The 26,250-nt window shown below is 34.8% G+C and overlaps 1 protein-coding gene across 1 annotated transcript in view; it reads right to left on the reverse strand.

Annotated features, from left to right (window-relative positions):
* The window catches only part of LOC108383084 (neural-cadherin), a 198,968-nt gene that overhangs the window by 92,446 nt on the left and 80,272 nt on the right, over window positions 1–26,250 (reverse strand). The window contains exon 8 of the mRNA XM_017639472.1: window positions 25,995–26,165. Within this exon, the coding sequence (XP_017494961.1) occupies window positions 25,995–26,165 (171 nt within the window). The remainder of the gene's footprint in view (window positions 1–25,994; window positions 26,166–26,250) is intronic.

Raw genomic sequence — 26,250 nt, forward strand, 5'->3', positions numbered from 1 at the left:
TTTCTGACATTCGACTGCCTTATAGTCACATTTTATAGGCAAATTTTCAAATAAAGCAGTGGCACCTGGTAAATTCCACTATGGGTGGGATGCATGCAATAACACCATACACAATAATTCCCATTACTTGGACGACATTAAAAAGCAGTTTCAGAAGTGAACTAGTGTTATTTTATCATTTTTCCTTTTTCTAAACGGTTATAATACCACCAGTACATAATTGCGAAAGGAGGGGAGGGGCGGGGGACGCGAGCGCGACGTCGAACGCGAGCGGCGCGAGAACGCGGACCGCCGCGACGCCGGGCACTTTCAAAATTGTATACTTACAAATCCGTCCATTTAACTTGTTCATGTCTACTTTTTGTCAAATGTAACTGGGTGACTATTTTGCTTTATTACTCAAATTGTTAAGTATAAAAGTTGGTCTTATTGCTCAACGAGAAATGAAATAAAGCAAATTTGTGTTATTTCACATTCAATTAGGAAATAACAGAAATTTGCGTTATTGCCGTTTGTGTTATTTCACCCCCCCGTGAAAAAGGGTATTATAACTTTGTTCACATAACGGTTGTTTGTAACAGGCAAAACGAATCGAGATAGATATAGACAAATGTATACATAAATGATCAGAATGAAAAGAGAAATCGATTAAGCGTATGATGGATGGTATTGAAAATGGGCAAAATCGGACAATAAGCACGCCTACCTCCCATATAACGGTAATTTTCAGAAATACGAAAACTGCGATATTTTAGTAACTACTGAAGATTATTCACTCAAAATTGATATTTACAATAACTTTTAGACAAAATATAAGAATATTATGCATGTGCATGTGTATATCTTGGTAACCGCTGCACCAATTTCTTCCAAACTTGGCACAGTTCTTGGCCTTGGTACAGCATACCAATTAGAGAAATACAAATTCTTCGATAAATCAGTAAATATTACAGCTAATTTATTCAAAATTGATGCTTGCAACAATTTTTTATCAATAAATACATTTATAATCAAATTTTGGAAAATGGGCGTGGCACCGCCCACTTATAATCACATATATGTACCTCGGTAACCGTTCTACCAATTTGTACCAAACTGTATGGTTATTGTGCTTGCCACATAAATGCAAAGCGTTGAATATTATTGAAATCGGACTAAAATTGAGGCCGCTTTTCATATAANTTTTATCAATAAATACATTTATAATCAAATTTTGGAAAATGGGCGTGGCACCGCCCACTTATAATCACATATATGTACCTCGGTAACCGTTCTACCAATTTGTACCAAACTGTATGGTTATTGTGCTTGCCACATAAATGCAAAGCGTTGAATATTATTGAAATCGGACTAAAATTGAGGCCGCTTTTCATATAACGGTAAATTTCAGAAATGCTTGAAACTTCAATATTTCGAAATTTAAGGACGCTAATTTACTCAAAATTGATACATCCCAGCTTACCGTGTAGCGGTAGCTTTCGGAATCGTGAAAATCATATATTTAATATTTGCGCCGGGTATTTAATGTTCGGCTCCGCCCGAACTTAGACTTTCTTACTTGTTTGATTTTAAATTTATATTTTTCATATGTGACAATAAAATGAGTTCTATTCAGGTGGAAATCAGTTCCCCTCATGTGGAAATCGTAGAGCTTTTTATTTTATAAATATTGACACAGAATGCGATGGGAGCTTTTACTAGAGATAAAGATCTTGTTAGAAATTCTTTACAAATAATTTATCAAGAAAACACAGAATTGGGCGGTTATTTTATTGGAAATGGAACTAGAACAACTTACAAGCCTTTATTATGTTCACCAGGTATAAAAGCTTGTCTTCAAAATATTTTTTTTTTTAATTACTTGCTATAAATTTTACTCGTATATCTGAATACTGGAAAATGTTCCACTGCAGAAAATTACTTACATAGAGCGTGTCTGAATCAGTAACAAAGTTCGCGGCGAGTAAATTTTTGACAACTATGAGGTTATTAAAATTTCAGTATCTCATGGGGCTAGTGAAATTTTTGACAAATGCATAGAAAATTTTAACAATCGCAAAGATTGTTGATGTGTGTAATTTTTCATTAAATAAAAGCTTAAATTGATGCATTGTAATCAACTATGGTAGATGTTTTCTTAAAATATTTGGGGTATTCACAACGGTGTCGTACGTGTCGTATCGTTTTATGTCGTAAACCTTAAACGCCTAAGAAATGCATTAAGGGAGTTCGCAAAGTACCATCAAAGTCATATTATGATTTTTTGTAGTGCTAAAAAATAGTTGGTTGACGTTTCAAGTTCTCTGAACATTTTGTTAAGCGTTTAAAGTTTACGACATACAACAAAACGACACTTACGACACCGTTGTGAATCGCTCAATTAATTTCACTTCAATTTGTAATATTTTATTCCGCATAAGTCTGCGGTTATCAAAAATTTACTGCTCTCAAAAAAGATTTCATTTCACACAGCAGATTGGCACAACTGTCTCACCATAGTAAAAATATTATTCAACAGCTTTCCCCATAGAACTTTGTTAGGGTGTGTTCATACAGAAAGCAGAGCGGCGCCGAGCAAAGCAAGGCGGAACAAAGCGAAGCTGCTGGTGTCCACACTGAACGAAGCGAAGCGGAGCTTTTCTCACGGAATCGGCTACAAAGATACCACAAAACTTACCGTCAATGAAAAGCGGGAAAAATATTTGCTAAATTTTATTCAAAAGATTGGTTGTAAAATTAATTTTTATTTGATTATCTTGATATCTTAATTCCAGCAGCGGCATGAAGCTGAAAAATTTAATAGAAAGTTCAAAATCAAAACCTGCTTTACTTTCAGCTCCAAAAACCTTATGAAAAAGCTTGCTGTATGAACACTTTCATATAGCTACAGCAATTTGAAAGCTTCAATCAGCTCGGAACGGCTTCGCTTCCTGTGTGGATGTACCCTAACCGATTCACACGCGCCCATAAATCAATACAGGAAAACTGAACACAAATGTATCACTGTTTTTTTTTCCTGTTGTAACAGCTTTCTTAACTCTGTCAGTGAATCTACTACATGTTTTCATTCTCATCTAATACCATGTTCTGACCGACATCGAAAACATGTATTCGTTGCTAAAACTGGTTTTCGACCTAAAACTTGTGTTTTCGTTCATGTAAAATCTGTCAAACGAAAACCAGTTTTCGCTGAAAACTACTTGAAAACTTACGTTCCACTCATTCCGATCGGTATCTTTACTAGCTTTTTTTTCGATTATTTATCGAAGTGGAAGTCATATTTTATCATTTTTAATACGCTATTTCGGATTTATTGTTAATTGGCTGGCCAAAGTAAAATAAGAATGAAAGTAGGAGGTTGCTAATGATAAGATAATGAGGGAAAAGCATTTTGGTTTTGTTTTTGTGTAGCAAAACTGTAATCAGAGGATGTAAGAAATGTCAACGAAAACACTAACAGCCGGTATGAACAGCCTTCAGCCCACAATCCCAAAACTCGTTTTCAAAGTGTTTTCGTTGTCGGTCAGCACATGGTATAAGACTATGCTCAAACAGGCCAATTAGCTGAGGCAATTAAGCTTTAAATTGCGGTATTGAGTTGGTGTTCACACACACGTCAGCTGCGCAATTAGCGATACGAAATCAGCTGCTGGATTACCTACAGTGATGGAAAAGTTGGTACAATCGTACCTTTATTTAGTTTGAAAGTACATTCGGTACGAACACACAATTTTAGGTACATTTGGAATGTAGCCAAATAAATTCTCAGAAAATCATGTCTTATTTTTATTGACATTTCAATGCATTTTCTGGTGCGGGTATCTGGTCTAATAGCTTACCTCCTTTATGAAGGGGCATACAAATGATACAGAAGGGTGGTCAAAGTAACGCAACTGTAGTTGATTTCGCCAGGTAGACGGAAAATATTTATTTTTAAAACATCAGATCGAAAACTGGGAGGAAAGTGATTCACCTTTTCTACAACATAGTTTTGTCTCGCGCTGCTTGAAGAGATTCTTTTCATAGCCAAAATTTGTTTAATGTGAGTACAGAAATTGATATGGTATCGGTGGGAATTGTTATCCTCCTCTTTTCTTTATATAGAAATAAATATTTACTTTTTAGGTATATCTATTTACTTTTAGGTAAAGTTTTCCGTAAATTGGGTACAATTTTATAATTCAGTTTTCCATCCCTGATGGAATATAAACAGTATAAGAGGACACACAGCTGTCTGCTCTTGGTTCAATAAACATACCTCCAAGTCAAAATTAAACATACCTATCAGGGTTGCATAGAGAATCTCACACAAATTAAGGTAGGCTTGATTGGATATTGTTATTTGCTCAAAATATAAAATATGTATCTCCAAATATTTTAGCAACCTTTTTTACACGAATATTTCTCTGGTGAGTTCGTATAACGGCGGCCGCAAACATGTAAATATACATGATTCCTAAGTACAAACGTAAACCCTTATTATTGCCAATATGCAATACGAACATCCTATCGTCACCTAAAGGTGAAAAGGTGCCAAGTCCATTTTTTGAAATTATTCAGGAGAGGCGAAAAATCGATGTAGTTTCGTATTACCTGTAATTCTGCAACAAAAACTCAGCTGTTAAAAAATGGAGTAGGCACCTTTACACCTTTAGGTAGAGATATAATTTATGGCATACTTGGACCAAGATTCCAGAAAAGTCTGCCAATGGGCTCGTACCCAACCATATTCCAGGCGGAGGTTTTGAAATTGCTGCTCACTGGCGAAAGTCAAAAGGAATAAGAGATTCAAAGTGATTCATAACTCTTTCAGGAGGAACTCCGAAAGACACCTTGAACTTAGAACTCTTACTGGCAACCTGACAGCACACTGCAAGTTAACGTACCGTTTGAATTAAATGGGTCTTTCTGTAGACACGGACTGTAGATTTTGTGGGCTGGTGAAGGAAACTCCAGAGTATATTCTATGTGCCTGTCCACGAAGCATGAATCGTAGATTGATACACCTTAGAGAACGATTGTCTTCTCCATTTAAAATTTGGAACATGGCATCATTCAAAGTGCTGAGCACTAGACACGAATTAAGACGCTTGGGTGTTTTGACGACGAAAAAGGACGGGTGAAAAAAATTGTGAAAAAAGGAGCGTAAACACGGATCATGCCATCATCCAGAAAAACTCTTTGGGGAATCCGTATACTGTTACTCTCGCAAATATAGAAGACCACGACCATAAGTTTATGCGTCTTTTTTCGCCTTCAAAGAGGTTAATGCGGCTTTCTTGCCATCACCTATGTTAAGAGTCTTTCTTCGGCGAAATTCTTTTCACGCGTCTTTTTTCGCTGTCATCTTTTGAGCTCGCGTCTTTATTCGTATCTAGTGACGATAAATCTGTTCAGTAAAATGAATCGTTACACGTAGTTAATTTGTTTTTATTTTACTAGCCGTGTTTTAGTTTTACTAAATGTTATGTTAGCTATGTTTTTGATAAATTTGACAATGAAAGAAAATACTAAAACTCAAAAAAATTTTTGGTAGGTTTTGGTTGGTTATTTTAGGATACTTTGGTAGAAAAAAAAATTTGTCTGTGGCAACGCTGACAGGGACCCACTCAAACACATAAACAAGTTTAATTAAAATCGTTTCGGTCGTTTAGGAGGAGTTCACTCAGAAATTCACGTATCGAAGAATTATATACATATGTATTTACAAATAGATAAAAGTTTCAATAGTTTTGGAAAGCACCATGCCCCCTTTTCCAATAGCCCCACTTTTCTCCATGAGTATGAGATTGATTTCAAATATTGCCATATAAGAGTCCTAGCTACCACAAATACTTCCAGAGATATGCGGTATGAAAAATTCGATTTCTATGGGAGATGCCACGCTTCCTTGATATATCGAAATTATTATCAGCCTATAACCATCCTTGAAAAGTCTGCAGTACGTGTCCAAAAAAACGTGAAAGTACGTGAAAAAAAATCGGTACAGCCGTTCGCGAGATCAGCTCTTATAAAAAGAAGGAACTTCTCTTTAATAATAAGTACGGTGAAACCCGCTTAAGTACCCACCCGCTTAAGTAACCAACATTTTTGGCACCGTGAATTTTTTTATGTAATCTGAAGAAATTCCCTCTCTTAAGCACCTCACCGCTTATTTAACCCGTCTAAGTACCTAAACTTTTCGTACCCCATTTACCATTTTACTTGTAATTTTCCCCTTTTAAGTGTTTTTTTAAGATTTCTTAGAATATTTACACATTTTGAAATTCAGCTCTACACAATCGATATTAATTGCCGCCGTCAGTCTAAAAACATGCAAGTTTCAAATGCCTAAAAATTACCGTTGATTTTTTAGAATATCTTTTGTCGCATTTCCTTCCATATAATGGAGAAAACCATAACACCTTCGGCGAAAAAGTTCTAAAAAATAAACGGTAATTTTTAGCCACTTGAAACTTGTTGACATTGACATTTTTCGTGAGTTGATTACTGTATATCTATAACAGGTACGTGCATGGAATTTCAAGCAAATCGGACCATAAATAAAATATTTTCTAATAGATCGGTCCCTGGTCCACTTATCAGAAAAAATTATCCTACATATCGCACACTATCTTCAAAGGACATAACTCAAAATTGCACGTTCGTCAGGAAATGCGAAAAACTATTTCTTAGCACATCCTATTCATATGGGCAAGGGTGACTTTACCTTAGGTTTTTTCAACAAATTAAAACAAAAATTTGCTCCAGCTTCTGCTGAAAGGTAAATAAAAGCTCTGTGCACGTTCTTATTGCATTATTTTAAAAATGGCAAATTTTGAGTTGTGTCACTTTTGAAGACCGTGTACGATGTATGTTAATGCAGGAATCTACGTGCCAAATTTCAATCAAATCGCACCGTAAATAAGCTTTTTTCGGATAGATCGGTCTCTGGTCCATCTACCGATAAAAAGTGAATTTTTGGGCCCTTGACATACATAGTAGTTGCTGAAAGGTATTTATAAACCGACATGTAAAATTGCTCGGTGATTCCGAAAATCGAGTTAATTTTTTTCCTGTGGATACGTTTTCGAGATATTTGCAAATTACCTTTACTTAAAAAAAAGTGGTTCCACTTAATCGCGTATATCTTACGAACCAATTTAACAATCTTAAAAGGAGAAACGTCAAATCAAAGCTGATAGAATTCTCCATAAATCATATAGTCGTTTAAAGTGCAAAACCGCGTATCACCAAAATGCAAAACCGCGTATCAGCAAATTGCAAAACCGTGTATGTTAAGTTGTAGAAATTATTTTCTAGAGCGTAAAAACATTCATATTTCAAAATGGTTCTCTTTTTTATAAAGCAATCGCATTCCTGGCTAGTATATTTCAGGCCGAATGGATAAGGATTGAGCCAAGAGCTTGTGTGAGCAAATCCAATTTTTGGCAGCCAATGTCCGTTACGCGGTTTTGCAGAATGACGATACGCGGTTTTGTACTTTAAACGACGATAAGTACATCACTGTCCGATAGAACTAAGCGCGTTACTCAGGTGTACGTGGCGTATGAGTAACTTTCTTCCCTGCTCATTTTTCATACAAAAAATCTTTGCGTCTTTTCATTTGACCACTCGTTATTTCTTATTTATCCATCGATTTTCTTCATTAGTAACTTAACTTTTTTTTGTAACAAAACAGCCTATGGCACAAATGCAAAAATTTGGCACGGAACCTGTATTGCAAAGACTTCTGAACTGATTTTTTAACAATTTATATCGTTGTAAACGTGATTAAACACCCTTTCTTTCTATATGCATATTTGTATACCTCGTATTTAAAAATTTTAGGAAAAAGACATTTAAATTAAAAAATACTTTTTTTTATAAAACATAATATTTTAAACAAAAAAATTACTAACATTTTTTTAAAAAGTGGTATCATTGTAGAAACGATTAAATCCACTTTCTTCTGATATGCATATTTGTATACTGCGTGTATAAAAATTTGAGAAAAAACACAATTAAAGGAAAAAATACCGTTTTTAATAAAAAAAAATTTAACAAAAATATTACTAACCGATTTTTAAAAGGTTTGTATCGTTATAAAGGCCATAAAACTCCCTTTCTTCTGGTATGCATATTTGTATACTTCGTATATAAGAATTAAAAAAAAAACCATTTAAAGGAAAAATACCTTTTTTTTATAAAAAAAACTATTTTAGACAAAAAAATACTAACCGAGTTTTAAAAAATTGGTATCGCTGTAAAGGCGATAAAACCCCTTTCTTCTGAAATGTATAGTTGTATACTTTGTATATAAAAATTAAAAAAAAAAACATTTAAATGAAAAAATAACTTTTTTTTATAAAAAAAAAAAAAAAATTAACAAAAAAATTACCAAGAGATTTTTATGAAATTGGTACCGTTGTAAAGGCGATTAAACTCTCTTTCTTCTGATATGCATGCCTGTATACTTCGTATATAAAAATTTGAGAAAAACACTTAAAAGGAAAAAATACCAATTAATTTTTTCTTATAAAATATATTTTAAACAAAAAAATTACTAATTAGTAATACAATTGAATACTTTATTTAAATAAAACAGAAAATTACCTTTATTTATTATATATAACCTGTTATGTAAAAAATCAAAAACCATGGTGTCTTTATATTTTTATATGACTTAGACTTCTGTTGCATATTCTTTTGCTTCATTTTTGCATATTTTTTTGCTGTGGGTGAACAAGAACGAATTAATGCTTAAAACACTAACAATTATTTGTTTTATTTAAATACGGTATTCAATTGTATTACTAATCAGTAATTTTTCTGTCAAATTTTATTTTCATAAGGAAAATTTGGTATTTTTTCCTTTTAAGTGTTTACGTTACAAACACAACAAAAAACTTGTTTGGCCGCCCTTGAGTAGACGTGGGAAGCACCCCTCTTCAGGCAGTAAATCTAGTGACCCCTGTTTGCAAACCATAGCGGTGGCGAGGTGTAGACAGCTATCCTTAATACCATACGTCTGTTGTTTGTTCATTAGGATTGTTTTGTACTTCAAGTCGACTCGATGACCATCCCTCAAAAGTGATCGTGTGATTAAATGGTTGAACCTTGTTTGCGCCACTTTTGGCATGGACAAGACGTATAGTAGAAGGGTGCCGTTGGTGTAGATTGATGGCTCAATATATTCGATGGCTTCGATGATTTTGCTGTACGGAAGGACTTCGATTTCGCTTATTAGTTGGTTTATTTCCTCCTTATTTAATAGGTTACTGTTGACAACTCCTGCTTTAGCCATTTGACATGCTCGAATCAACTCGTTAACGTCCTCCTTAAGGATCGCTACCTTGTGCTCTATTTCCTGTGAAACTTTAGCCAGGTGGTTGCGTCCCAAAATGTCATTCGTGGCCGTCGCGATTCCATTAACAGCCTGTAATAGCTCTTGAGTTTTCTTGAATATTTCAGAGTTTACCTTATATTGGTGGTTGTTATTGGTTACTAATGCGTCTTGGCTCCGCAGGACTTCATCCCAGTCTAAGGCGTCAGGTGTGCCAGCAATCCACTTCCAGGCTGACCCAATCCAATTGATTGAACGCTTGGGTCTTTTAGGCTTAGGGCCCTTCAGCTCGTCGAGTTGAGTTTGAGTTTTCTCCAACTGATAGGTGATGACGTCAGTGATAGCGTTGGTCTCGTTCATCCTTGAGGTTTCATAGCTTAGACGATTTAAAATTTTATCATAGCGCGTCAAGTCGATCATGTGGACCAGTTTGAAATGTCCGTTGACTATCCAACCGTACCCATCTCGAACAGTTAGAACAGGAGAATCTAGGTTGAATACGACGTATGCTTGTGCGGTTGCACAGAGGCAGATTCTATGAATTAGATTCGAAATTGTTAACTTAATCCTACTTTTACCTCCTAGATAGCTTAAAATGAACATCGTAAATAATTTTCTTTTCAGGAATTGAATTTAACTTTCTTTCTTTAAATTACTTCGAAATTAAGTTTTTAAGTCAAATCAAATACAGAATGCTTTATAATTAATTATTTGGAATTTTTTTTTTTTTTTTTGAATCGTGTATGCCGAAATTTTTAACAATAATCCTACAGTAACAATTTAATGTAGTAATTATTTCTTAATTTCTAATACTATCTCTAGTGAGTGGAGCTCGGGAGGATAAGGGATATCAGGAATTCATGGGGACCCAGGTAGTGATGTTAACAGTGGATTTTTTGACGATTAATTTGTTAGTATTTAATTATTAGGATTAGTATCATTAGTACGGGGTAGTATGTTAGACTAATAATTTTAAGTTTTATATAGTTTTTTGCATTAGTTTCTGCGTGTTAGTAAGTTAGTATTTTTTTCAACTTTTAAGCAGGTTAGTGGTTATTTTTGGTTTTATGGAATGCTTTCCTCTTTTTTTTTTAATATTTCGTGTATTTCTTGCAATTCATTCAAACCTTGCATATTGCTTTAATTTGGTTTGCCATTGCGGCTTTTTCTTGCCATTGGAATACAGACGTAAACTCAGATGACATTGGAAGGCTCGCGGTAATCCCTTTTAGCCATAAGCGTTAATGATTGCAAATGGCCTACTCATGGCACGAGTGACTTCACGTCAATTAAAGTCATAGTCCTCTGGTGGAGTTGAACCACTTCGATTGTCGTCACTCGAACCATCGAGTAAACTGGAATTGAACCAATATGACTTGATCGAATACAAAAAAAAATTTGTACCCAAACCCCTGGGACTTAAGGATCTATGCATGAGTTTTTTGTCTCTTCACCAATGTTGCTTGTAAATATTTTGACATTTATTTATGTCTCATTTGTGGATGTTTCTCCACTTTATATAATAATGGTTTTCTTTTGTTTTAATATCTTCAGATATTTTTTATGTCTGATTTGTGGAATTTCTTTCCACTTTGTGTGACAATAGTCGCATTCCTATTTTCTGCGACAGCTTCTTTTTTATAAAGTGGTTTCTGTTTGCTTTTAATTTGTTTGTTGGCGATGAACAATTCATCACCGCTATTGAAATTGCGAGGGGGCGAGCGAGTTTTATTATTTCTTGCATTTCTACTTTCTTGCTCATGCAATAAAAGAGCCTTTATGTCCTCATTTGTGTGTTCCCTAAAGTTTGCCAGTTCCTGGTAATTTATTCTAGCAGTCCTGTTAAGGAAAACGTCGGCGGGCTTCCTTTTAATCACCGAATGGATTGTATTATTATATCTATCAACAGATATCGCGACGCGTTCTTTGGTTGTTAGTCTAGGATATTCAGCGCAAAGGCAACGATATATTTCGATCAGTGTAGAATGTAACCTCTCGATCTGACCATTGGCTTCGCTTCGTTGCGTTGGTGTTTTATATATTTCTATTCCTAAGGATCTAATGTAGTTTAATATGAGTGGGGTTAAAAATCCACGTTCATTGTCCATAACTAAAGCTCGTGGTACTGTAAAGTAATGCAGTGCAACTGTTAATTTTGTTCGCAAATGAGTGGAAGATTTGTTCTTTATCGGAAAAAGCTTCGCAAATTTTGTGAATTTATCGATACAGCTCAAGTATTTCTGTCGCTCTATTTCGAAAATATCAATATGTAGGATCTCACACGGATAATTAGGGATAGGGGTTGGCTGCATATACGGCTTTGACGGATGCCTATCATATTTGTTTAATTTACACGTTTCACATTGACTAATGTATTCCCTTATATGTTTAGACATAGCCGGAAAATAAAATTTTTCAAGGATTTGTTCCCTATTTTCGCGAGCATTACGATGAGCACGTCTATGCTCGTGTTCGATTATGCTAAATACCCTATCAGCAATCGTAACATCCTCCACTATGCGCTGCGTGATTCTAATTTTGTATCTGCTGAAATTATTAACATAAGCCCTTTGCAATGCATGGATCGAATCTTCTGGTATTTTAATGCCGTTTATCACATTTGGATTTAGATTTTTCTTTAGGACAGGCACCAGACATTCGCAATTTAATACGGGCATAGTAATAAAGTACCTTTTGTAGCCCATATGAGGTTCTTCACTACACTCGCAACTCGCCCCCTGTCTTAGGATTATTTGGTTCCTAAACGCATTTATGGGTACCTCTATGTGTGGAATGAGGTCTGAACCATCTTGCTCGGCGGAATGCATTGTGCCTTCTGATGCAGTATCTGTTTCGGATGCCGCGTCAGCTACAGTACACGGCGGCTGAGCGACGATTGAATCTGTGAGTGCATTCACTTCCGTCTTGAGACGGGAGAGTGCATCGGCGACCACATTCGTCTTGCCTGGTTTATAAATCACCTCACAATTGTACTCCTCTATCCGCGCTTTCCATCGCTTGAGCTTGGCGTTGTAATTGCGGTTACTCATGGAAAACGTCAGAGGTTGATGATCGGTATAAATTTTTATCTTCCTGGCGCCGTACAAATAGGACCTCAAATTATCGAGTGCCCAAACGATAGCGAGGAGCTCTTTCTCATTGGTTGCGTAGTTCTCTTCTGCCTTATTCAAGGATCGCGATATGTAGGCAATAGGTTTATCTTCGCCTACTGTCCCTTGTGACAGTACCGCACCGATAGCGAAGTTTGATGCATCCGTTGTCAGGTTGAATGGCTTTTCAAAATCCGGAAAAGCAAGGACATCAGCGGACACCAGAAGTTGTTTTAAATCGCGGAAAGCTTGTAGGGCATTACTATCGAGCTCGATTCGTACCTTTCTTGATGCGTTAGCTTTAACTTGTGCATTTTCGCCCCGAGTAAGATTGGTCAGAGGTTTTGCGACCTTTGCATAATCCTTAATGAATTTCCTATAGTACGAAGTCATACCCAAGAAACTCTTCAGGTCTTTCAGATTTAGGGGAGCTGAAATCATCTTTATAGCTTCCACCTTTTTTGGGTCAGCTCGTACACCATCTGGAGTAACTACATAGCCAAGGAATTCAACTTCCTTTTCGAAAAAACATGTTTTGTCTAAGTTTACCTTTAAATTTGCCTCTAAGAGTCGTGAAAAAACCTTTTCTACGTTGTCTAAATGTTCGTCCGCATCTTTTCCAAATACTATAATGTCATCAATATAGACATAGCATATTTTTCCAATGTATTGTTTCAATACATCGTCAATCATTCTTTGGAAAATAGCGGGCGCGTTTTTCAGTCCAAAGGGTAGACGTAGGAACTCGTATTTTCCGTTCATAGTTGAAAAAGCGGTTTTAGGTATGTCTGAGTCCTTCATTGGTATCTGGTGGAAACCAGACGTTAAGTCTATCGTAGTATAATAATTAGCCTGTCCGAGGCTACAAAGCGTCGCGTTAATGTCAGGGATAGGATACGTGTCCGCTATTGTCACTGCGTTCAGCCTCTTATAGTCGATCACCATTCGATATTGCTTTTCCCCATTTGCCTTTGGTTTTTTTGGCACTACCCAAATTGGTGAGTTATAAGGACTTTTTGATGGTCGGATAACACCCTCGGAAAGCAGCTCATTAACCTGCCTCTCGACTTCGTCCCTCATACACGCTGGGTATGGATAGCTTTTGCTGTATATTGGCTCGGGGTGGAGGTTTTTATTTCGGCGCGAACGCTTGTGTCTATAAGCTCGCTCCCATTCAAAGGCTCGAAAAGATTGGAATATTTCTTTAACAGAATGTCTATTTTTTTGTGAACTTCATTCCTTTCCCAATGTAAAATTAACATTACAGGACGCGCGCGCCTTAAGCGGGATTTTGTAGTTCCCTACTTTTAGTAGGTTATCCTTCCTATCTATTACAGCACCCAACTCTCTTAGTGTGTCATCGCCGATGATTCCACTGAAACCACTTAGAGTTGGTAACACAAAAAATTCGAACCCACTTGAGTTGCCTACATTTTCAAATAACTTAATTTTTACTTTTTCCTTTATAGGAACGGAACCTCCAACAGATGCTACGTTAAAAGTTTGTTTTACCGGTATTGTTTTGACCGCTATATCCTGTCTAATGAAATTCTTATTCGCACCGGTGTCGGCTAAGAAATCTAGCGCGCGACCATCGGGTAGCGTATATTCTAAGTATGGTACGCTAGATGACCGGAGGATAGAAAATCCTCGGAATTTTCGTCTTTTGTGGATTCTTGGTCTTCGTCCTGCGCCTCACCTTCATCTGGGACGGTATGGAACAGTCTTTGCTGTTTCCGAGGTAAATTGTCGGAGCGGCCTCCGCGTTTGAAGGGGTTTGGCCTGTTTATATAATTAACGTTACGCGTTTGAACTGAAGGATCTACCTCCATCTTTTCTACGCGAGAACTCGAGGAGTTATTTTGGTTATCCTCTCTCCCGGAAGGACGCTCGTTCTTCAAGTACTGAGAACGGTTTTCTTGTGGACGCCATGTAGGTTTTGGCGGTAATTGTGGGGGTTTCCTACTCTGCGGATAAAAGCTACTCGGCAAATTATTTACCGGCACTACCACGCGATTATTAGAATTATTTGAAGAGTGTATCGCAAAATTTCGGAAATCGACATTTTGAATTTCCAGACAGGCCGAATAGGCCTCTGGCAGGGTTTTAGGACGCTGTATGAGGATCATTCTAGACATCTCCCCATTTAGGCCGCGTATAAAAACGTCGAGTGCGCGGTTGCGGTAAGTTTCCACGAGAACTTTTACCGTTTCGTCCGTGTAGGACTCAGTTTTAATTTTATTAATTATGAGGGAGAACTGATGGTTTACCTTCGCATAAAATTCGTCAATCCTTGATCCCTTCTGTTGCAACTGGTGCAACTGGTGTTCAAGGGTGCGAATGTCTCGCTTGTCTGCGTAATGCAGCGAAAGACATTCTTTAATCTTTGCCCAGTTGCTGTCAAAGATGTTGTAGGATATTAAAGCGGAATCAGCAGCACCACGCACTTTCTGCCTAATATGTTGTAGAATTGCACGATAGAGCGGTTTCCCCTTTACGACTTCAAAGTCAGAGAGTATTACCTCCACCGAATGAACCCAGGATACGTATTGCACTGGGTTACCATCAAACACTTGTAGTTCCTTGACACAGTCAGGAAGCCTACTAATATCGCGTATTTCTGCTTCAGTCGTGGGGGCTTGAGCCACTACCTCCTCTGGTGGTTCTACTGGGCCAATAGTTCCTAGTGTGGTAGCTCTGGAGCTAGCATCTATACGCGCCAAGCGCCTTTCTAGAATGTTAATCTTCTCCAGAAGGGCGTTGACAGCCCCAGTTAAATTCGTGACAGTGGTCCTCAAGTCCTCCATCCTAGAAATAGCAAAAAGATAAATTCGTGGTAGTATACTTACAATAAACGGAGAATTGGCATTCGGTAGTCAGCCTGATCCCTTGATTAATTTATGCTTTAAATTGTTTAATTGGTCTATATCCTTTAATTTATAACCTTATTAGTCTTTTTATTTTTTCGTATATGTTTTATTCTTTTAAAATTGTTTATTGTCCTTTGAAGGTTTACACTTTTATTTTTTCGTATAAGTTTTATTCTTTTAAAATTGTTTATTGTCCTTTGAAGGTTTACACTTTTATTTTCATAACTTGTCCACTTTTTCACACTACTGGGTCCCTGCTCGGGCGCCAGTTACGGACGTTAAGTCCTTATAAGTCAAAAAAATTAATTGGGCCAGCCGCCCAAATGGAAACACAGACAGGTTAGGAATTCACATAGGTTTTATTAATACTTAACTTCTTACTACTAAGTCTAATACTAAACATACTGTATGATAACCCGTCCCGAACTCGACTGACTGCACGTTGTGGCCGTTGCTTGCTTCCCACCTTCGTTCTCCGGCAGCGACGCAATGGTTGCGTAACATGTTTACAACCCATTGTCTGAGACTCGATTTGGCCTTGACTTCCCACGGGTGCATTATGGAATGCAAGTGGCAATGTCTCCCGTTACACTATATGGTGAAATTAAAATATGCTGACACTGCGGCACGTGTAACGGCCAACCGTGGGAGCGTCGCAACAAATGCGACTGGTGCGTGTTAACTTGCATGTTGGACGAAAGAGGGTTTAATCGCCTTAACAACGATGCCAATTTTTTGAAAATCGATGACTAATTTTTTTTTTTTAAGTTTTATTTTTAATTTTAAGTGGTTTTTCGAAAAATCTTAATCACGAAGTATAAAAATATACATATAAGAAGGAAGGGGGTTCAATCGCCTTTATAACGATACCAATTTTTTTTTAAAGCGGTTAGTAATTATTTTTGTTTAAAATATTTTTTTATACAAACAGAGGTATTTTTTTGTTTAAATGTGTTTTTTCTAAAATTTTTAAATACGAAGTATACAAATATGCATATCACAAGAAAGGGGGTTAAATTGAATTTACAAAGATATGAATTCTTTAAAAACCAGTTAAAAATTTTCTGAAATATTAAGTTTTTAATTTTTCGAAGATCTGACTTTTTACCCGTTATAGCACCTGTAATATAAGTTTTCACAAAAAAAATTATATACCTTAAGTATAAATAAGAGCAAAAGGCGGACCACGTCTGTATTTTTATTNTTATAAGTCAAAAAAATTAATTGGGCCAGCCGCCCAAATGGAAACACAGACAGGTTAGGAATTCACATAGGTTTTATTAATACTTAACTTCTTACTACTAAGTCTAATACTAAACATACTGTATGATAACCCGTCCCGAACTCGACTGACTGCACGTTGTGGCCGTTGCTTGCTTCCCACCTTCGTTCTCCGGCAGCGACGCAATGGTTGCGTAACATGTTTACAACCCATTGTCTGAGACTCGATTTGGCCTTGACTTCCCACGGGTGCATTATGGAATGCAAGTGGCAATGTCTCCCGTTACACTATATGGTGAAATTAAAATATGCTGACACTGCGGCACGTGTAACGGCCAACCGTGGGAGCGTCGCAACAAATGCGACTGGTGCGTGTTAACTTGCATGTTGGACGAAAGAGGGTTTAATCGCCTTAACAACGATGCCAATTTTTTGAAAATCGATGACTAATTTTTTTTTTTTAAGTTTTATTTTTAATTTTAAGTGGTTTTTCGAAAAATCTTAATCACGAAGTATAAAAATATACATATAAGAAGGAAGGGGGTTCAATCGCCTTTATAACGATACCAATTTTTTTTTAAAGCGGTTAGTAATTATTTTTGTTTAAAATATTTTTTTATACAAACAGAGGTATTTTTTTGTTTAAATGTGTTTTTTCTAAAATTTTTAAATACGAAGTATACAAATATGCATATCACAAGAAAGGGGGTTAAATTGAATTTACAAAGATATGAATTCTTTAAAAACCAGTTAAAAATTTTCTGAAATATTAAGTTTTTAATTTTTCGAAGATCTGACTTTTTACCCGTTATAGCACCTGTAATATAAGTTTTCACAAAAAAAATTATATACCTTAAGTATAAATAAGAGCAAAAGGCGGACCACGTCTGTATTTTTATTTTTTTTTTTTGCTTTTTACATGCAATAATTGAAAATAATTTTTTACCAAAGGTCCAAGTTCGAACTCGAAGTCCCATATCTCGATTTCGGAGGCTATCTTCGAAAAACGGAGAAATTACTTTTTTTACTTATGACTCCATTTTTTAAAAAATGTTGGTTTGGTCCAATACCCGGTGGAGTGCTGTACAGTGTTATTGATGTGGTGAAATTGCTGTTCCTGGTAGCGTGAAATACAAAAAATTGTGAGCAACAAAATAAAAAGTCAGCATATACAGGATTCAGAGAGCATACTTTTTATACCTGTCCGCACTTGTACACAAGGGTATATTAACATTGTTCACATAACGGTAGTTTGTAACAGGCAAAACGAATCGAGATAGATATGGACAATTGTATACATAAATGATCAGGATGAAAAGAGAAGTCGATTAAGCCATGTCTGTCTGTTTGTCCGTCCGTGTGCCCGTGTACACGATAACTCGAGCAAAAATTGAGATATCCCAACGAAATTTGGTATGGTATTTATCCAAGGTAGGTATTGAAAATGGGCGAAATCGGACTGTAACCACGCGCACTTCCCATATAATGGTATCTTCGAAAAATACAAAAACTGCGATATTTCAGTAAATATTAGATGCAAATTGTTGAAAATTAGTAAGTGGAGCAGAAATTAGGTAAAAAATAATATTGTTATGAAATTTTTGGGAATGGGTGAAATGCTGTATCAGTAGCCGCTTCGCCAATCCTTACCAAACTCGGCACGAGGCGTGGGTAGGTTCCAGCCAAGAAATCTGTTGAAAATCTTTGAAATCGGACAATAACCACGCCCACTGCCATATAACGGTAATTTACAGAAACACGAAAACTGCGATAAATCAGTAACTACTGGAGTCAATTCACTTAAAGTCGATGATTGCAATAACCACTTAGCAGAAAATTAGAATATTATACATTTTTGGATAATGGGCGTGGCGCCGCCAACTTATGACCACAAATGTGTATCTCGTTAACCGACTTATAAATTTCTACCAAACTCGGTACACTTAGTACCCATGGTACGGAAAAGCAATTTGTTGAAAATTATTCAAATCGGACTAAAATTACACCCGCTTCCCGTTAACGGTAAATTTCAGAAATACGAAAACTCCGATATTTCAGTAACTGAGGACGTTAATTTACTTCGAGCTAATAGTTACAACAATCTTCTAACAATAAAAAAGACGGCTATAGACTTTAGAAATTGGCGTAGTATAAGTGTATTTATAACTACAAAGGTGTACCTTTTAATCGATTTGTGCCTAACTAGGTTCAATTATATCATTAAGTCTAACTCTGCATATTATCGAAAACGTTTGAAATCGGGTAAAGACCCCTGCTTATCATGCAAAGGTAGGTCAGAGAAAGTTGAAACGACGATATTTGATACCTGCGCCAGGTATATATAGTTCTGTTTCGCCCGAACTTATACTTCTTTACTTGTTTGATTTTAGCTTTGCTTGCTTATTCATTATACATTAACAACAAAACAAAAGAACAGATGCGTAAGCGCACACATTTTCGCATCTTTAATTGCCTGCTTCTTCCAACTTAACGCGGCTTGGTACATTTGGCACGCAGCAAACATACACACAAACAGCATTTTTTTTTTAATTGCCACTTTTGTTTCACAAGTTTATGTTATATTAGAAAATAACTATTTTGTTCTAATGCAGAACGTAATCATTTCAAAGTATTACTGCAAAGAAGAAGTAATTCAATCGGTTTATTCGTTTTCGATTTATAGCAGTTTTAAAAACGATTTCATGATTTTTTACCACATTTTGGAATATTGATACGTCCTTTTTACAGGTTCCTTCAAATAATTTTATAAGATGTATAGATATAGACAAGTTTATGTTATATTAGAAAATAACTTATTATTTTTTTTTTGGTGTTTCCATTCTCAAATTTTTACATTTTACTCCATAAAGTTTATGAAAAAAATTAAAATCAAACGTGATGAAGTTAATAAAAAAAATAAATAATAAAAAAATGCGATTTTTTAATGCAAAATTACGCACATTTTGATACCTTAACTGATTTTCTCCGACAAATAGTTTATTAACTGCAAGCAATTAAAAAAGATTCTTCTCAGTGAGTTGAAAATTTTGGGATTTTTTTTCGAGATTTTCGAGTATCATGACGAAATAAAAAATAGGTGTCTTCTTTTTTTCGATAAAGAACGTAAAAAAATATATTTAACCCCAAAAAAATATTTGAGGTGTAAATATTGTATGGAATGACCCGTATACATTTGACTATGTTAAATAAAATGACTGGTTTTTTTTTCGGTGCCATTTGAAAATTTCGCTGTCGGTCACAAAAAAAGTAGTTGTGACAAAATTTTAACCCCTGTCTAAATTTTTCAGTCAGCGCTCGAAAAAATAAGAATTTTGAATCCAAAATAATAAAAAAAATTGCCAAAAATCAACGGTTAGTCCTATCTACTACAAACTTGTAATATTTGTTTTGTTGTATTTCGATTTGTTATATTTAATTGTTTAGTAAAAAAAAAGTATTGCAAAAAAATTTAAATTTTGCCCCGATTATTTTTTTTTTTGTGACCGACAAGGAAATTTTCGTATGTGACCGAATAAAAAAAAACATTCGTTTTATTTGACACAGTCTAATATACATACATTAGGGCGGAGTAATTTAGTTTCAAAAAAAGTCTATGGAATACTCGAATTCTACGTTCGATTCTAAGCAAAAATGTTGAACAAACTATAATACATATACTCCTTTTTCTTTTGAAAATTGCGATGTAATTCGTATGCAGTTTGTTTGCCATTTTTGCTTAAGGTGTTCTTACACAATATGTATTTGCATCTGTAAATATGACTTTTTCAATACATATGTAATTGCGTATGTCTGTCAAATTCGCAGACTATTAAACTATTTAAAAATAATTTCTTTGAAAACGAAATAAACTAAACTCAGATGATTCTACCTGTGTGTCAGATGAAAATAGAAACATTTCTATTTCGTATGTACGTGCATCTGCTTTGTACAGAAAGAAATCTAATTTAACTTTTCACGATATGTTGGCATTTCCATATGTAAAAAGTGGCATGCACGCAATCAAATACATATCGTTTAGAACACCTTTAGAATTGATAGCAGTGTTGCCACCTTGTGAGCAATTCCTCAAAACGTGAGGAATTTCGGGTGCGCTGGAGTTTTTTTTGAGGATTTTGATTTTAAGGAGTTTTCTCTCGATATATTTGCAGATAACAAATGCAGCCATGTTTTACACAAGAGAGTTGTTAAATCGCAAATTTTTCAACAAAAAGCTTTCCGAAGTTTTATAAAGAGCGAAATACACCACACAAGTAGCTTGTCAAAGATTCTTCAAACCTGATCTTCCCATTTCGCCATACACCAAGCAAACGTGACTCGTTCAAGCAAAGAATGTTAGTTTTCTTCCGGTTCACAATGTAAAAGCGTGTGGTTTTCTTCGATTTATCTCTCTCGCGTCCTCATTTCGTTGAGAATGAGACGATTTTATCATACACAACGTAAGCGGTTTGATCAGACGTCAACATGGCGGCCAGAAAATCAAAAAATTTTGATTTTTGTTCACATTTTCCTCAAACGGCTTGCCAAACCTTCAAACACCCCCATACACAACATAAATAGCTTTAAGGAAAGGGATATTTCGCTTGGTTTGTCAAGCCGCTTGTGTCGTGTTTTTCGCTCTTCAGCACATCTGCATTTGCTGCTAAATATTCAAAATGTTATTGATAATATTGTTCATTCCATCCATCATTCCATCGTTATATTTTCAACTTATTTTAAACTTGCAAAATTTCGGTAACGAATGGAGAGAACACGCATTGTTCGGTCATAAGGATATTCATATTGACTCCTCATTAGATCCAGAAAATTATAGGAAAAATTTTTGAATTCAAAAATTCTTCAGGTTCATATAAGTTTCCCAATTTAAAAAAATTATATCTGCATTACTAATATAGCCCTTTTCTAATGCTTCAGTAGAACGTATATTTAGTAGTAAAAATGTGAAGGACTGACTTGAGGACCAGACTGATCACTGACATAGTTGCAGCAATATTATATACAAACCAAGGCATAAAAAATAACGGTGATACTTTGTTTGAACCTGTAAATAGTATGCAGTACACAATACTCATATCTGTAATAAGAAAATTTTGAGTAATTTGTTCGGATTTTGAGGATTCTTCGTTTGTGTTTGAGGAATTTGGTAATTTTTTTGTGGCAACACTGATTAATACTAGAATTTGGATTTTCTATACACTTTCTTAGAAAATTTTGCTCCGAACAAATTACTCCGGCCTAACATTAGCGCAGACAAGAGGTTTCAAACCTCAATTTCTTTTTCATTTCTTGTGCTTCATTTTATACGAATTTTTCGTTTTTCTTGAGAGCTCATAAAATTGTAACTGCTAATGAAAACATTGTCCTGAAAATATGCAATGCATACTCACTTTCTATTGTTTTTTACACTTTACAGCCTAAAAGAGTTTACCACTAATATGTACTTAACAAGGATGTGAAGATTTAATTTNGTTGCTGGAAAAAGCACTTTGCTTTTGCTGTAAATTTGTGAAGAAATAAATATACGAGCATTATTTTCTCTACAGCTGCAAACTGATTTAAGTAGTTTTGATAGACGTAAATTTCTTTTTCATTTCTTGTGCTTCATTTTATACGAATTTTTCGTTTTTCTTGAGAGCTCATAAAATTGTAACTGCTAATGAAAACATTGTCCTGAAAATATGCAATGCATACTCACTTTCTATTGTTTTTTACACTTTACAGCCTAAAAGAGTTTACCACTAATATGTACTTAACAAGGATGTGAAGATTTAATTTGCCAACTTCGAATTCGTTCCACCAAAATGCGCCCTATCATACATACATATCTACAGTATATTTTGCTTAGCTGCCCATCCTTCTTTGCCTGAAAAACTTGTGCGCTTAACCGAAAAAAGCACTTAAGCGAATTGGATTTACTACTTCAAGGAGGAAGGTATCCGAATCCCTATGAAACCAAATAATGTAGGTACCACGAAGGAATTACTGCAAGCGAAATTTTTTCCGAATGGTATCTAATTATCTGTATAACTACATAAAATGATAGCCGTTTTCGTTGTTCTGCGAGATGAACAAAATAAAGAAAACCTTGTAAAATTAGGGTAAGTGTAGAGCCAGTGCAGGTTAACGTAATACTTTCTTGGATAATTGATAATAGTTGCAAATTTTTAAGACAGGTATCGCTAATGTGTAGGTATGTCGAATGCATCTATCGGAACAATTTCCTTATAAATGTTAAAAATAATGCCGCTAATGCACATTTTTGGATAGGTATCTTAAATGTGCACTTAAGCACAAAAGCAGCAAAGCAAAATATACTGAATATACTTTTAACATATGTATATTTTTTTCAAAATATTTCGTTATGAAATTTCAAGGATGTTTAAGGATGCATTTTTTAAAGGGCATTACTGTAGTACTACATTCGTCTAGCGAAAAGTAGATATACACATTCTTTTTCGGTTGTTATCCACGTTAATATATTGGAGTGAGTATAAGTTTGAAACTATTATTTGAAAAATTTAGTCCCTTGAAAATTTAAATTTTTTTTAAAGACTTCGAAATTTAAAAAATATGATTATTTCAAAAATTCAGTGCAATGTAGGATAACAGTATGGGTATCGTATAAAAAAATCTGTAGAATTATAACGGAATAAATTTTTTTACAAATTTTGTCCTAAAATATCATGAAAATTTGCAATATTTTTTTTTTTATTATTGTTTGAGGACTAATATAGATACGCATCGAATTTCGTCCTGCAAACTTTATTAACTTGAAAAGATAAATTTATAAATAGCACATTTTCAATACCTTTTCGTCCTTGTAAACCAGACATTTTATTGTTCTTAAATTCTACAGAATTTTTGCATTATTTTTTTTTTATATTTATTTGAATTAATCACATCTTTAAAATTTCAAAGTCCTCTGAAAAAAAATCCTGACGTCAGAGTGAAAAGCTAAAAACACAGTTTTACTATATTTATACCATAGTTTCGTGGGTATATCGATTCTTTCGTGTGTTTTGAAATTTTTTTGTTTAGGGAATTGATAAATTGAGAATCAAAATTATCAGAACCATATTAAATTAGTTTTTCAATAAAAATTCAATTGAAGAAAGTTTACAAAAAGTCTAATTTTAAAATTATAACATGCTTAAGTTTCAGAATTCCAAATATTTTTTATTTAAACTAATTTAAACCATCACAGTTCCAACCGAAATCCAAGAAGTAAAAAAATTTAATAATTTCATAAGCACACTTTTAATGGTTCTATCTGTGAAGCTACACATTTTTATTAAACACGAATTAAAGGGAATAACCTACTTTAATTTAAGCGACCCAACGCAGTTTGAAAGGTATCTAAATGCAGTGCATATTCAACAAGGTAGGAGTTATTTCCACAGTCCTCCCTCTCGAACTATAATGCAAATTGAATTGCAAACAATTCTTCTTGTTGAAAATATGCATAGTATAGTAAGCACAAAAATATTTGGGGTATTCACAACGGTGTCGTAAGTGTCGTGTTGTTGTATGTTGCAAACTTTAAACGCCTAAAAAATATATTAAAGGGGTCCGTAAAGTACCATCAAAGTCATATTATGAATTTTTGTGGTGTTAAATAATAGTTGGTTGTCGTTTCGAGTTCTCTAAGCATTTATTTAAGCTTTTAAAGTTTACGATATACAACAATACGACACTTACGACACCTTTGTGAATCCCTCATTTATGATAAAAACGCTCATAGGCTTCATAAGTTATCGTTTATCGTTGATCACTAGTTTCTCATAATATTAGATTATGATAAATATGTAATGCGAAAACTATACCACGACATAAATTGCTGAAATGAGTTTGACTAGTTTTTGAAAACGATCAATATTATGTTGCTTTCTCCAGAAGCTTTAGATCTCAATCCACTCGAAAGCATTTTGGTCTAAAGTTTTATATGCAAATAACATAACTAGATTAAAAAGTCTTAAAACGAACGCTAATCAATAATTTCTGTATTCACAAAAAGCTGATGCGAATAATGTCAAGAAATCTTAAAGCACTTCTATACAATTTTCGACAGTTTTTTTTTAAACTTTTCGCAGTGCCATTTCAAAAATTTAGGAAAGACTAGTACCGCGCTCTCTTGGGTGCACTTAAGCCCATGGTTAATTGTGGGATTCATGTCGCCTAAAATTATACAATTTCGAAAGACCAATATTTATTTTTCTATAAAATGTGACTTTCGTTCCACGAAAACAATTGAAATTTACAAGAGTATAACTCATGGCCAGTTTTTTTAGTGCACGGTTAAATCTGACTTTGGTTTAAACTTAGTTAAAGCGTTCGAGCTATCTCGTTTAAGCTAAAGTTAGCCAATCAAATGACTGCCCAATGTTAAATATAAACACAGTTTACTCAATCTTTAACTTTAAACTAGCACTGAAAAACTGACCTAAGTAAAACGGTAGTTAAACCCATGTCAGTGGTTTTCAGATAAAAGTCTGTCACTTCGTATGCGCCGATCTCGATCGATTCCAGATCTTCCAAGTACTTTGCATAATAAAAGTTTAACTAGATGATTTTTTTATGTAGACTGACTTGATTCAAAAACGACTTTTAATGACAATACAAGTCATCGAAAAAAATGTTACCATTTTAATTATAAGAATATGGAAATTTGAAGAGCATACACAAATATTTTATGATACTTTACGATTTTTTATTTACTATGCTTTATGTGATCTTTGGCAAAATAACTTACGTCACTTGTTTGGACCCACCCGAGTGAAAATTTCGAACGAAAAATGAATCCAGTTTTAGATTTTGAACAAACTGTTATTTGACCAGACAAAACTGCTTAAAAAAATTTTCTTCAGGAGCCCACAGATTTTGCATTGTTGACCATTTTAAATTTTGTTTTTAGTTTTATAAATTTAATGTGTTAGTTTTTCTACAAAAACTACTTAAGAGTAGCAGAAAATCTGTATGACGTAACAATTGTGTATTGTGTATCACTTTTGACAGGTGAGTTCATAATTGGTAAAATTAGACCAGGTGAAGTAATAAGAGCGAGAATAAAGATTTAACACTACATTATTTGTAAAATATGCCTTTAAGAAAATAAAGCGAGAAAGCTATTTTCTTACTTCACCTGTTTATTATATCACCATGAGTTCATATAAAAAAATTTGCTGTGTTCGACAAGTGTCAAGTGCTAAAACCGCATGAAGATTGGCGAAAAAGAAAAAAAAATATGAAAATAATAACAACAAAGTCTTTTCTCTTTTGAATATAGTTTTACAAAATTTGGTTTCAATATCGTGTTTGTCATTTGTAGTATTGGGTGATGAATTAGGAATGAAGTATTCAAAGATGTTATGAAAACACAAAATGGAAAACGAAATAAAAATTAATGTGCTTGCGTGCCAATTGCATAGTAGATTAAACTAGTGCACTACTTACGTGCATTCATATTCGTTCCATAGGTCCACACATTCGAACGGTTCCGGACATATGACATTCGAGCAAGGTTTATTGGAAGGGCAATTCTTTTCAAGATTCCGTGCCATAGTGGCTTGACCCCATTGCGTACCATTCATAGCCGGTGGTAAAGGCAAATGCTTGCCCTCCAGCCTAAAAAGATTCAAATACACCCACAAATCAAAATGAGTTCGACATGAGTTAGAAAGCCATGCAAACAATGGCCCCGCGGCTTAGC

Source organism: Rhagoletis zephyria, unplaced genomic scaffold (assembly GCF_001687245.7).
Source record: "Rhagoletis zephyria isolate East Lansing unplaced genomic scaffold, Rhagoletis_zephyria_1.1 Rzeph_scaffold_00152, whole genome shotgun sequence".
Taxonomy (NCBI): domain Eukaryota; kingdom Metazoa; phylum Arthropoda; class Insecta; order Diptera; family Tephritidae; genus Rhagoletis; species Rhagoletis zephyria.